The sequence below is a fragment of the Tachypleus tridentatus genome, chromosome 13 (genome assembly GCF_004210375.1).
Source record: "Tachypleus tridentatus isolate NWPU-2018 chromosome 13, ASM421037v1, whole genome shotgun sequence".
NCBI classification, from domain to species: Eukaryota; Metazoa; Arthropoda; class Merostomata; order Xiphosura; family Limulidae; genus Tachypleus; species Tachypleus tridentatus.
The window spans coordinates 42,608,403-42,623,932 of NC_134837.1; the positions used below are offsets into that span (position 1 = coordinate 42,608,403).

Consider the following 15,530-nt stretch of genomic DNA (forward strand, 5'->3'; position numbering starts at 1 on the left):
CCAATAAACATACTAATAACATTTTTTTTTTCCCTTAACTTTCAAATATTTTGCTATTCAAAAATTGTAAAGGCAAATTATGGGCATTGATAATTTTTAATTACCCATAAAAATATTTAACTTGCAGAACACCAGCATAATTTTTAAAAAATAAAGCAAATTGAATTACATGAAAGTATCACAAGGTGTTGAATGAAATATAAACTTATTTGAACTAATAATATTTCTTAGTTTGCAATAATAATAATTTAAAATATAGCCATTTCTTCCAGATGGCTGTTTAATAACCTATGGCAGCAAGGAAAGAAATTTTAACTTATTAGTTTGGAACTAATGTGAAATATTAGCAATTTATTTATAATTCTATACATATAGATCTGTTCATATGTACATATTCAGAAGACTTTGAGGTGTGTGTTATATATATTATTTACTTGTGTTCAGAAATTGATAGTAATGTTTGGGATTTTTCTATTTATTATGAATTTATTTTCTTAGACTCTGAATACAAAATCAGGTCATCAGCAAAATTGGCATCAGCACTGAAACTGTCAGGATTTATTGACATTGGAGAGGTGAGAAGATCATTTTTCATTAACCTAATGCCTACAAGTTTGTGCTATGAATTAGCCATATTAAATTTTATTTCTACATTTATTTGATTTTCTAACATCAACAAGTTAGATTCACATACTATAGATACTGATAAACCAGAATGTAATTTTAAACCTCCAATCTTCTTGCCTTACTGAGATACAAAGGTGCCAAACCTAATTGATACATCCCTCTCATATCACGTTTTCTTTCCAAAAATGTTAGTAAATCACTCTCTGACATTGACATTTGATTATTTATAATCAACAGAAAGAGCAACTGTTGTTTACAAGGCTTTTATGTACCTTTCTTTCATTTTGGTGCTTATAAGTATATATTTAGCCTCATTTACACTGTTTGCAATCCCATTTTTCTGCTCTGAGCACATCAAACATAATTTTTGTAACCTGCTTATAGCTAAGTTAGAAAGCTAGCAAAATTAAATTGGCATATTCTTTCCTAGTGTCAAATTAAATTTTGTTTTCTAAAATATTTAATTGAAAGGAAAATTAATGTTTTTCTGCAGAACCAACATAAAATTAAGAAACTAGTGCTAAAGATAATAAAAGTAACATCAAAGTATGAGTTTCTTCTCTCTACTGTAAACTTTCTTAGTGTAAAAAGTAACAATATCTGTTTTTAACTCAACATGTCTCTTAAGAGTCAAGGGGTGTCTTCACATTACACTTTGTTAACTATTAAAAGTAAGTTCAATCTGGAAACTCCCAAAGGTGGTGTTTTTGGACATATCTTTAAGAGACAGGTTTTCATTTGTTAACCCTTTTGCAATGGCTTAGAGATCAAAAGTTATGTCATTGCATTTGTTTACTTGCATTCAAAATTTTATTGAACTACTATTTTATGAATTTATGTCAATAAGTTTGGAATCAAATTATATATTATAATTTAAACTTTAATTTTATATGTGAGTTAATTTCTTAATTTAAAAGTAAATATTAAAATAACACTTAAATATAGATTTTAGTGAGTCAAGTAGTATGTTGAATGCAGCATTGTTTAAAATTAGATGTTTGTGATGGAAAGATACGAAGTCTATAGTTCTGTACAAATTACAAACTCAAATTACTAATATTGACTAGCTACTAGAATATAAAATAAGAACTTCATATCTTTTTATTTTGCTGAAATGTGGATTATGTACTGAATCAAACACAACTCTTTAAATTTTTGAAAACAATCCCTTGTATACACTTACTTCAATGTATGACATGTGAATAACTGGTCAACAGCTTAGAATGTTCCAATAATGACTTTCTCTGCCATTTTAATCTGTGAAAAGGATATCATCTTCTTTTGATCCAATATTCTAAGGAGGTAGGTTGTGTGTTTAGTCTGTTTAAAGTTTCATATTTTTTAAAATCTAAATACACCTTAGTAAGCTTAATAAATTATAGTGGAATTCTGTGGTATCAGTGTAGTAATGTTTGGTTATTCAACTGCATATATAAAACCTTAAAAAATATTTGTTTGATATTCTCTATGTGCAAAATTTGTAAAGGTTTAGCAAACTATGTCCAGCAGCATTTGAGTTCAAAGGTCATAATGAGAAGAGATAATTGTTTGCTTTACTTTGTGGTTTATTGTTCTGTATTTTAAGAAAAATATGCTTAATGATTCATTTCTAAGTAGTAATAAGCTGTATACATATATATAATAATTGAAATGTGACTGTGTATTACAAAATACTAGTACACTAAAACACAGCCAAGATAATGAAGACTAAATATCAGTTTTATATTATTAGATATGTAACATGAATGCACATGCATCACATCAATGTAAGTTATGTAACATTAGCTAGACACGACTGTAAAGTTAATATAACAAACAATAACAAATATATATAGATGTAAGTAGCATTTTGCGAATTAGCTACTTAGATTAAACATTTGTATTTTTGTGTTATAATATGTTCTCATTCTAGTAGTAAAAAATGTAATTTATATTCATTTCCCAATTTTTTTGTGATGTTTTATGTTTTAATGTATATCCACAACATTAGCCACGTGAGTTTCCCCTTCCTGCTGCACAACTGAGTGAATTAAAAAGAGAGCTTGAGATAGAAGAAGGAACAGTCTCACTGATGGAAGTTTGTGCCAGAAAACCCAACTTTGAAGTTGGGTCAACAATTAAACTTAATTTTGCTAAGAAAGGTGAGTGAACAGTGAATATTTTTTAATGTTTAAGATAATTTTGATTTCTGCATATTTGTTATATAACTTTTGTGTCCTGGAAGTAACAGGTGCATTTTTCACACTACTGTTGGGAATAATTCTGTCTATACTTTTAGGCATGCTGATTAGTTAGACAAAGGTCAATCTCAATGTAAACTTTCAACATGACTGTACAGTAGAGGAGAAGTAATGTAATATTCACCTTTATAACCATTTTATTTTATTTTTTAATACTGTACCTGTCAGTTAATTGGATATGCATTATCTATGAGTATGTTTGTATTATTTTTGATGTACATTTTCCTGGAATTTGTGAACTTCATGAAATACAACATAACTGATTGAGATCTTTTCGATATGTAGATATTGATGGATATCAAAATTTTTATTGATTTTATTATTATTAAAATACAGTTCTATGTTTGTTTTTGTCAATGAGGTTATTTTAATAGTTTATATATGAAACTGTCTTTATAATTAATTTAATACTAATTTTGAAATAAGTATTCTAAATTAAAAATATTAACTTTCAGCTGATGTTTCCTTATAAATGTTTTTATATTTTCAAACATAACCTACATAGAAAACAACTGAGAAATAAAAGCTAATCCAGAAAAGTTCATCAGAATATATCAAAAGAGAAGTAGCTAGTAGACTGAATACACATTTAACATTCTATCAGAAATTCACATACTGGAAATATTTTTTTAAGAACAAAATTGTCTGTTGATAAGAAGTTAAATATTAGTACCATAAGAAATTCCTTTGTATTTTTTCTGTTTCAGGTAGAAGTAAATCAGATGAAAATACTTCCAAGATTTGGACTCTGTCTGCAGATGATACACTGGATGAAGATGTGGAACTAATTGACTCTGATCAGTTGCTGGATGAAGAGGATCTAAAGAAGCCAGATCCCGAATCTTTGAAAGGTTAGTGGTAATCATTGAAAAGTTGTACATGAATTGAGGATGCTGGTCATTTCATTATACATAATACACGATTTGCAATAAATTCTCTTATCTGGGGGTCACTTTGATACTCTGATAAGGCAAGCAACTTAAGAGAGTGTCTATGTACCATCAAATATTGGTAACACAAAAGTAATTTAACATTGGTTACAATACTGAATATTATAAAATTTTGCACTGCCATGAGCTCTTTTATAGTAAATCTTTTAATTCCAAGGTACTTCCTTCTGATTGACAGTTAAAGGAGCAGTACGTATGTCTACTAGCCAACAAAAAAACTGAAACATAATCAATCAGTAGATAACTTGTTGCATAGTTTAAAACATATTATGTTGACTCCTTAAATTATACATCAATGCATGTCCTGTGTAATATTACTTAGACTGTTTTGCTGATATACATATAGATGTGTGTGTATATATATATGTATGTGGCAGAGTTATGTACTAGACAGTTGGCCTTTAATTCATGGAATTATGTGTTACTTCCTAGTGCATAGGTTAGCTTCTAAACAACCAGATAATTTTCTTTCTTCTAGTTTGTAGCCTGTTTTTTTTAAATTAATTTTCAACAAATTAATGAGTGTTTTATAATTTAAAATGACACTCATGCAATATGCACACACAATTAAAAGAGTACAGTGCTAAAATAATTGCACAATAAATAATTTATGAAAAACGGAGATCAATTTTAAAAAAAGATATCTATTTTTTTTTGTGTTGTTATTGCTACTGTCTGCAGGGGTTAATATTTGGCTTAGACTTTTATAACGACACAATTGTTTGCATTGCTTTACTGTTATCTAGACTTAAAAACATGCAGCATTTACGAAACATATCTATGATACTTTATTTCTTCTGAGTCTGGACCAACTTGTTTGTTCAGCACAATATCTTTATTTTTTTCAATTTCATAACATATTTTGACAACATGGGACCTATTGGTCTATATAAGGTGTTCCATCATCTAATTTAAAATAATTATAAAAAAACAAACAAACTTAAAGCTAGCCATTATCTTTCATATACTTATCATGCTTTTTTTTTTAACTCAAATTTATTGCCTCTACAACACCTGAAGGCGATCCATTCCAAAAGTTAACCACCATGTTAGAAAAATGAAACTGTCTTAGTTGAAGATGACTCCTCCCTTGCCAGAATTTATATTTGTGTTCCTATTCCTGCTATTCTCCTGTTAAATGTAGAAAAAATGATGCATCAACGCTATCAATTCCCTTTATAATTTTAAACACTTTAATGAGATTCCCTTTAATAGTTCTTTTTTCAAGAAAAAAAGAGTGAGAGATTTCATCCTGTTCTTGTATGACAGTTTCTCCATCACAGTCACCATTCTAGTAACCCTTCTCTGAACCCTTTCCAACAATACAATGTGTTTCATATAAGTTAAAGAGCCTGAGACTGAACACAGTACTCCAAATGTGTAACCTGTATAATGAAATTATAACCTCTTTATACTTATATTCAATATTTCTGTACATACAACCCAAAATTCTATTTGCCTTACCATTAGCAACAGCACACTGCTTGGATGGCTTTAGAGACTGATTGATTATTACACCAAGAACTCTTTCCTTCACAATACAGTCAAGATTATTCCCATCCAAATTTTATTTATAGTTCAAATTATGTTAACTAACATGCAGTATCTCTCATTTATTATAATTAAAACCCATCTACTATTTATTTTTCCAACTCACTAAATTGTCTAAATCCTTTTGTAAATTGGCAGCATCCTCTTCATAGCTAGCAACACCAAATACTTTACTATAATATGTAAATTTAAGTAACTTATTGACTATTCCTTCATCTATGTCATTAATGTCATCAAAAAGAGATAAAGATCCTGGGACTGAGTCCTGAGGTACCACCTTATAACGTGAATCCAGTTTGACCGAACTCCATTTCTAACAACTCTCTGCACTCTTCCATTCTGCCACTCTTTTATTCAATTTGTTAACTTTTCATCCAGACCTGCAGAGATTTTTTACAAGTTTTTATGTGACACCTTCCCAAATGTTCTCTGAAAATCCAGATGCATCAAATCCAAATCCTTACCCTCATTCACATCAGTAGTAACCTATTCAAAGAATGTTAAAAAATTTGTAAGAGAAGATTTTACCTTAATGAAACCATCTTGACTATCCAATAAAATTCTCAATCTTGTTAAATGGCTTTATAAATCATCTTTTAACAGACTTTTCAAAACTTTTCCCACAACTCATGTAACACTAATGGGGCTATAATTATTGGGACAATTTTTATTACCTTCTTTGAAAAGAGGAGTTACTTGAGGTAACTTCCAATACATTGGTTCACTATTCAAGGACTGATTAAAAAAAAAAAGTAGTAAGTGGCTTACATATCTAATCTTTAATCTCCTTCAAAACCCTTGAGGAAATACTATTGAGTCAAGGAATTATATTGTTTTTAAGCTTCTCAATTTTCTTAATCAGTTCAGAATTAATTAATTCATTCATTTGATCTCATTTCCATTTATCAACTGTTCAAGATGTGGAACTCTCTTTAAATCTTTGTTAGTGAAAAATTGAAGAAAAACAAAATTCAGTAACCCAACTGTCTCATCAAATATAAGCCTACTTTATCATTCCTCAAGGATCCTACCCCAATTCTAACATTTTGTTTACTGTATTTAAAGAAATTGTCTTTACACTAAAGTAATAAACTTTGTCTTTAATATATAGAACTTTATAATTTATTAGAACTAACAGTATGTGCAATGTTAATAATACAATGTAGTTCATGTGATTTATATTAAAACCTACTTATATCTATAAGCTTAGTTTAAACTAATGGATCTAAGTTGAAGTAAACAAATTAATTCTTAGAACACCAAGAGGCAACAAACTAGGTTTTAGATTCTACTCATTTAATAAAACAATGTACTCATCGTGTTTTACAATTTACCAGTAAGTTGAAATATACCTTAGCCTAAAATAGTGACGTGTACCAAGTCTATTTTAACATTGTGCATAGTAAACTTTAATTAACTGAACTCTAATTTAACACTGTGGCTCTCTTACTTTTATTTACCAAAATTACTACATCTAGTTACTACTGTATTATTTAACCCAAATTACTACAAATTGTGATACTAGTATTAAATAAATTTCAAAAATCTATTAAAACTTAACTTTTCAGTGTCCCTCCTCTTTGATCATGCCCTCTAGGATCTACTGTTTCTCTAATATTTAATTTAAATTTCAATCCACCTGATTTATTAATTTAACATTACTCCAATCCTGCCTCATGTTCTGCCAAGGCCAACTTATCTACTTTATATTTTTCTGTCAAATTCTTGTGTTCCTTGGTCCTTAATTTCAAGTTTATTCAAGTTTGACCATTGTAAATTTGCCATTGACACAAGGAATTTTATAAATCACACTTCTTCTACTCTTATCATTTATGCCTGTGAGAAAGTTATTTAGTTTACAGTGTGGGGAGAATATTACACTACATTTTGTATAATTTTTAATTATGCTGTCTATTTTTGTCAGTAAAACTGTTGGGATACATTTGGAATTAACAGTTAAACCAGCTTCTTTTGACACTGTGTTGCTGTTTATAAATGTTACAGTTTAAGAGTACCGAATTGTCTTGAAAATAGATTATTAAAGAGTGATATTAATTTCATGAATCAAGTAAAGTTGAAATTTGAACTAAATATTAGAGAAACAGTAGAAGTTGGAAAAAAAAAACAACAACCTGAGTGAAGAAGTTGATCCAGTTTTAGAAGAAATAAAGTACAGAACATATGTTTTACAAACTCTCAGTTTTCAGTCAAGATGGTACTAAAGAAATGCAAATGATTATGTAGTTATATGGATCTAGGCCAAATGTCAACTTTTTCTCCTAAAGATGATAGCGTGAGGACACTGAAATATGTAGGGTTTTTAGGGCTGGTCCCTGATTTTGATAAATTTATTACCATTTAATTATTTTAGCATTGCACTTTAACTTGTATTTTATTATTAATGTTTCTATTTATATAAGAAAGAAAAGTGGCACCACATAAGGTAAACAAATATTATATGTTATACTAATGTTAGATTTTCTGTAATTATTTATAAATGTTGTTTTAATAAATTAATTATACTCAAACTTTTTATGCATACATACAAATATGTATATATATATATATATCTCAAGACATTATAAACTTTGTGGTCACTGGAAGATGTGTGCCACTTAGTTCAATAATGGTGTGTCCTTAGCATTAGTCAGCTGATGTATGGTTTTGATAATATATACAGTTCCTAATATGAAATGAAAAATGTGTGTGTAGCAAAGAAAAATCTGCTTGAATGTATTATTATTATATGTTTTTTAAAACTTGGGGAATCTTATTGATCGATTCACAATAATGGTGCATGACAAGCTACTGGAAAATTTATCAATCACTGACTGTGGTGTGTGTTTTTTTCACTATGCTGTGCTTTCAGCCAGCTTCTTTTCATAATTATCATTTTTGTTTACAGATGGATTGAATATTTGAAGTCAAGTCTGGTTTATCAGCTTTAAGAAATACTAGTGCTCTTTGGTGTTTAATGGCTAAAACACTAAGAATCAACTAGCTTGTTACTAACTAGCTGGTCACCACTAATTTTGAGCCTGCAGTTACATCTATATTTAACTCAGTATTTTGTTATTTTGTCCACATAAATAATTTACAGGTTGCCCAGCAAAAACAATAAATAAATGTTCGTACAATTTTGTTATTATGTAGTATTGCTTAAGCTCTTTTTCGTAATTGAAACTGAGTTGTAGTTTCATAAATATTAATAAAATAACTTTAGTGGTGAAATATTTTCTTCAATTATGTAAACTTCTTTGCATCAGTAACAAATAGTAGAATATATAATATATATATGTATCCTACCACTTGTTTATCATTTATTACGGTGGTTTGCATGTCAGTAAAGATTTACGCAACAAGTTGATTCTTTCAATATTGAAAAGAGAATCGAATACATCAATTAAAAGTGTGCAAAATTTACTTCTTTCTCATGTTCAAAATCTAATAATTTTTTAATATGACATGGCTATTAATACTGAAAATTATATGTGATCTTAATAATTGGAATGAGTAAATAATGGAATGAATAATAATGGGTTTCAGGTTTTACAACATAGGGTTTTTGATATTTTAATACTGGGAACTAGTAGAAAAACTGTATTGTTATTTTTAAAATTGTAAATTATTTGTAGATTTTGAAAGATTGTGTACGCATCCTTTAGATTTTCTTGTTCTTTAATATTATACATTTCACAATATTTAAGACTGAACAAAGTATGTGTAATACTTTGAATACTATTTGTACATAGTAGATTATGTTCTGTGTGGCTTGACTTAATTGCTGTTAAGAAGGAAGTGTTATATGATTTGCAGCCTCACATTCCATGAACTGTTCCATGTATTGATAAAATAAATCTAGGTATTCTACAAATAGTCGTGTACCCTGTGCTTTGTAGGTACTTAACTGCTATTTAACTTAATTTAAATACATTTTTCAGTTGAAATTATTTCACTTAAGTATTTTATTTACCATGCTCACATGGAAGTTTATCAACCAAAAAATCTGGTGATGACAGTCCTAGACCTCTAGAAATTTATTGTTAGACTTTGAAGAAAAACAAAACTAAGAAGAAATATTTGTTGATACTTAACTGTTATTTTTTGTAAAGTTCCCTGATAGCAGAAATATGTGGTGATTGGAATATTTCTAGTGTGATGTGATTGCTGTTTTATATATATATATATATATATAAAGATATCTTGGGGAGATCTGGAAAACAGTTTGAGAAAGATTCTGGAATCTGGTCAGAACATTGATAAGTACTTAGACAGTTGGCATTTTAATAATGTTTGTCAGCATAGTTTTAGAAAAGATTTTTCTTGTTTCATGAGTTTTGGGACGTCCTAGAAAAGATTAAATAATAATAAGTTAAATTCATATTAGATTCAGTGGAGGAAAGATTTAGAAGTAGGCAGAAAGTTGGCTAAGTGTAGAAAGAAAACAAGGGTCATTATCAGTTGCAATTGTGAGAATCACTAAGGATTTACTTGGAAATATTTTTATTATCAGTAATTAGTTACTTTGAGCAAGTTTTCATATTTTTGAGCTCTCAGCTCTGCCTTATTTTTTTTTTACTTCTGCTTCCACAAACCAAAACTGCCATTTGTGATGGGATTTGAAGTGGTAACATTCTTCAAAATGCGGTTACCTTCTCAGAGAAGTGATATAAGTATATTGGTGCATTATTTGATGATTGTATACGATGATTTTGCAGATTCTAAAATGATGCCTTTACAAATTTTTCAACAAAATATTACATTTCTTTAAAAATGTTAGCGAGAACTCACTTTCATTAGCATGTAATATATACATTTAAGATTTAAGAAAACAAAATAGTGATTCATCCCAGTGTTCACATTTCTAATGCTTTTACTGTGTAAATGAAAGAATGTTTGAGGCCTAGGTTGATTATTGTGCAAGAAAGGAAGTACTCTTAACTAATATAGTATTTTTGCTCCTATTATTTGTGATTTTCTAATATATTGAAACTATTCTTTTCAAGATGCCTTAAACCTGATGTCACTGGATGAGCTCCCTTTGTTAAAATATTATTAATTTATCATGGTTTCTGGCTGTAACAAAAGTACAATTTCTAAACAATGTGACATCATATTGAAGTTATACATTTCCTACTAGGTATTTAATTATTAACCTTTGCAAAAAACAACAACTTTCTTTTATAAACTTAAATTTCACAGCAGTTGATCCAAACTACATTTTTTTCTTTTAATTGATTTATTCAATTCACTGTTGATAGAAGATTGGAGTGATATAGGTTAGTATTGATTATGATTAGTGATGCAGAATTACAGCTTGGTAGACTTTCTTGCTATTCATTTTAGCAGCATAACTGAAGTTGAACTTTTAGTGCAATCAACACTTTTTATACTTTCCTAAAGGTGTTTAGTCACAACTTGAAAATTTGTTTTTGCTGTTGCTGCATTAACTCTTATAACTGCTTGTCACCAATAAGCAAGTGATAAGAGGAATGTTGAAATTTAAGGAAAATATTTATTTTTAGTCTCTTTTGGTGGCAAATTTGAAGTTTGGAGTAACTTTAATATTCAGTAGATTACTGAAGAATTGATAAAAACATATAACTCATGGATATATTTGCATGAATATCATTTCTGCAGTAATGGACACAGAGTCATAAAATAAGTCGTGGTAACTATCATCTGTACGTGTCATTTTATAACAAAATATCTTCTCTTTAAACAGTGTTAAAGAGATTACTTATGAATTTTTATATGTAATTAGTATTATGGTAGTAAATAACTAAAGTAACTGTTTCTTGCATCATTTTTTTTATGACAACATAAAAATAGGGATTACTTGAATTTTCTGTATGTCCAAGTAAGGTTTGTTGATTGAAAACATCAGAGAAGTGATTAATATTTTATATGTAAATGTTTTCCATCAGAGAACATGTCTTTGGGGAGTAGAATCATTTTATGCATATGGAAATACTGTATTTCTACAAAAATATTCATTAGTGAGAAGTAGAGGGATTTTATGCTAAAGTTCTATTGTAGTTGAATTGTGTGGTATATTGATATACACTGTTATACATAATTAAGTTTTAGAATACGAATTTAAACACGTACATAATTTTGAGTATAATAATTAATCTTTTATATTATTTTCTTTTAGCAAGCTGTGAAGGTACTAAAAAGCGAAAAGCTTGTAAAAACTGTACTTGTGGACTGGCTGAGAAACTTGAACAGGAAAAAGAACCAATAACTCAATCAAATGCTTCTGCTTGTGGAAATGTAAGATCATTTTTGTCACAGTAAATCTTAACAACCTCTTTCCAAATTATATGTCCCTCTCCAAAGATATCTTTTTTTTATTTTTTTAAAAACTTCCACATGGCATTATGGTTTTTATTTTTTTATTAACGTAGCTTTTAATGTTTATAATTTCTGCACCATTTCAGGCTCTTAGGTAAACACTCATTATATCAATTAAAAAGTCTCATTTTCTTGTGTCAAGAATTGCTAGAGAGTTTGAATATTTTGCTCTTACCCATGAAAATGATGAACTATGAATTGTAGGATGTAGAGATATATAATGATCCACCAACATTTGTGACAAATCTTTTTAAAAACAATTTTTTTAGTGGTTTTGAGGAACTGTTCTTTAAGTGCTTCTATTACTTGAATAGAAACAATATATGAGCTGACCTGTCACTGTTTGATTGTAACTATCATGAAACTTTACATAATATAATTCTGAGTGTAAAGAATTTTTACTAAATATTTATCTGTAAATTTATGAAGCCTTTAATGAGTTTGAGTAAAATATGATTTTTATGATAGGAATGAAAATACTTGCTTTTATCTTACAGTTTTGTACTTCATGTGCACAACTGATAAAATATTTTAAATGAATATTAAATGTTTTATGTTTTTCTCTTTAGTCTAATAATAACTACTGAAATCATCAATGTACAAAGTAAAAAAACTTGAAAAATACAAAATGGTTCTTCATGAATAATTCTAGAATCTAATGTACAGTAATATTTATTCTAACTTTATCAGCTTTGTAACATTCTAATATTTGCTTCCTTTTAATTTTATTTCTTTGTTATTGCTTTCTCTAGTCCCTCTATAAGTAAATAATAAACAGTTGCTAAAAGTTAGAGTGATAATGTGACGTAGCTAACTTTAACCAGTCTCATGAAATATTTTTATTTCATTTGTTTTCACTTACTTTTTGTTATTCAATCTAAGTTTCTGATTTTTAAATTTTAGTTGTTTGAGTTAAAATATATAATAAAAAAGTAATTGTAAAAAGCATGAAACTTTGGATGTGTGTTAGAGTTGAAACCCATTTCAGTAATTTGTACTTAAGAGCACACTTCATAATACTAGACTTTTTTCATACTATGTTGTTATCCATGGAGTCACTAAAACTCCTTTCAAATGTGTAATTTAGAAAACAAAAATATCAGAATGGAATGTCTCAAAACTACTATAATTTCACTGGGTTTTTTAACTGAGCTATAAGTAAATTAGAAAAATTCTGCTAACTGCTCAGAGCAGAAAAATATGATTGCAAACAATGAAACTGAAGGTAAATATTTACTTATGGGCACCAAAATGAAATAGCTATAAAAGGAATTTTGTGAAGAAAAATATTGGAGATTCTAAATTTGTATTCTAACTTCAATATCTATAATATGTGTTTCTAGTATATTATACAATCAGAAATATATAAGCACAGAAATTAAAATTTTAAATTGGGAATTTGAAGCTCAACTTGTCAAGTGACACAGGCACACAAATACTGAGAATTTATTCAAATATTTTCCTCTTTAATTAAGAAACTAAAACTTAGATAATATCAAAATATAAATTATTACTAAAAGCCAAGTTTGCTTACATACATTAATAATTAAATTTTGATCATAATTCTGTAAAAAAGAAAAAAAGTGTGATGTCTAAATTGATCCACCCATGTACACAGGAATAAATGCCATATGCTCTATTACATCTTGTATATTAAAAAGAAAAATGTCTATCTTCAAAATGAAAAACTTTGTTTTCTTTAACAAAAGTGTAGTGGTAATTTGTTTGACATAATTTTTTTGCTGTAAACACTTCCCAAAATAGCAAAAATATTATAGTTGAGAAGTATGACTTAAATTTATGTCAGTGCATGCATTATGACATTTATTTTAAATATTAAAACATACAGGATGGATGTGACAAATTAGTAAATGGAAGATATTGTTTGGAGATAATATCTGGTGAAGATTTTTTAAAAATAATATTTGTTTTGTGCAGTGTTATCTTGGAGATGCTTTCCGTTGTGCCAGCTGTCCTTACCTTGGGATGCCAGCATTTAAACCAGGAGAGAAAATTATTTTAAATGACCGACAGTTGAAGGCAGATGTTTAGATGTGACAGCAGGCAACCTTTCCAGCAAGTGATTCAATTTTCAGCTAACCAGTTTAAAAATTTCATGCAACATATCTTGAAAAATATGGGTTCAAATAACTAAGATATTAATTGTTGACTCAGCAGAAAATATCAAATCAGCAGCTAATTTGGTGAATTTCACATAAACTGAGAAGTTGAGCATAGCTCAGTTATGATATCATAAATACAGAAGTAATTTCTAATTTGTTGATGTGACTGATGGATTTAAATAGATATTCTCATGAAGAACTTTTTTTTTTTTGAGAGGGGGAGTAATTTTACACACCAGATAACTTTCTGGCCTTTTAGTACTTTCTTTTCAAAAAATGACAGTATTTGCTGATTTAATTTGTGAAATAAATGCATTAATAAAAATTAGTTTAGTAAAATATAAAAAAAATTTACTCAGTGAAAAACTTTTAAAACATTTAATACAAATTTACAAAAGAACATTTAAAATGGAACAATCAAAACTGTATGATTTACCTTATGATTAGCTTTTTTTTTTTTATGTGTAGAATTTTTTTGAGTTATTATTTATGGTATGAAAAGATTGAATTCATCCATTATAAAACATTCATCTGTTCCTTATCGAGTATTTGAAGAGAACTACTGGCATGATGTGTACATACTTGTAATATTTACATGTACTTATTGCCAGGAATTGAGTAATAATTAAACAGAAAGGCACACGTTTATGTAATGGTAGTGTGATATTTTCATGGTGTATGACATATGTAGCTCTCTGTTTGATTTCTTGCTATAGTGTTTTTCAGGTTTTAAGGAGTTTGGTATAACTTGTCGAGTACCGTTCTTGTGAAATGTAGATTAACATTAAACACTAGATCAGTGGTATTTAGTTACCCCTAAGCATGTATTTTTATTATGACTTTATAAAAATAAAAACTTTTTGATGCACATACCTTAAAAAAATAGCTTTTAATAAAACTAATGAAATTTGATGTGGAAGTAATAATCTGTGACATTAAGAGTAATTCTAATAATTGTTTGGAAGAAAATAAATAAGAGGCACTTATTACATAGACTGATTGAATACATGTTTGCTTATTACATTTCATAGATACATGAAGTAGCAGAATTTCTAAACAGACTGAATAGTTATGTGTGTGTGTGCATAAAAAATGTATATGTTTGTATTGCTATAGAAGTAAGATAATTGTGTTTTGTTGAAGATTATATATATATGACATTTAATACCTTCTGCAATAAAAGTATGTTGATGTATTAACTGTGATTAATACATTATAAGCTAAACAATAATGAATAGTTAGTTGGTTTCCTTCAATTTTGAAAGAAGATTTAATTTAGTGATGTTGATTGGACAGCACAATATCAACATGTGCTAAAGGTGCAGTTGCTTTAAAAATGAATACATTTAGGTATATTACTAATTATGGCATATTATAAATGTGCAAAATCCTTTATACAAGTGTAATGTCTTAGAACTGTAGGCATGTTTAGGAAAAATTGTAATAGTATGTTATAGAACGTTTACTTAGCTTAAATTAGTAGCAAAAGTATACATATATATACAAGGAAGCCCAAAAGTTGATAATTGATCATTTATTTAAGAGCACTTTACACATGATATGGAAATATGAGAAATGATCAATTTAATCTCACAGAAACTGAAACCTGTTGTTGTTCACATAATCCTGGAGTCTGCTTGCCACTTCTATTTTTCATTAATCAGGTTACCAGCCATTATCAC

At 28.3% G+C, this 15,530-nt stretch overlaps 1 protein-coding gene across 1 annotated transcript in view; it reads left to right on the top strand.

Moving 5' to 3' along the window:
- CIAPIN1 (cytokine induced apoptosis inhibitor 1) overlaps positions 1-15,047 on the top strand; it is a 31,331-nt gene extending 16,284 nt beyond the window's left edge. The window contains exons 5-9 of the mRNA XM_076474393.1: positions 499-575; positions 2,618-2,768; positions 3,575-3,718; positions 11,526-11,644; positions 13,664-15,047. Coding sequence (XP_076330508.1) covers positions 499-575; positions 2,618-2,768; positions 3,575-3,718; positions 11,526-11,644; positions 13,664-13,777 — 605 coding nt within the window. The 3' untranslated portion in view covers positions 13,778-15,047. The remainder of the gene's footprint in view (positions 1-498; positions 576-2,617; positions 2,769-3,574; positions 3,719-11,525; positions 11,645-13,663) is intronic.
- Positions 15,048-15,530: the final 483 nt, after the last annotated feature.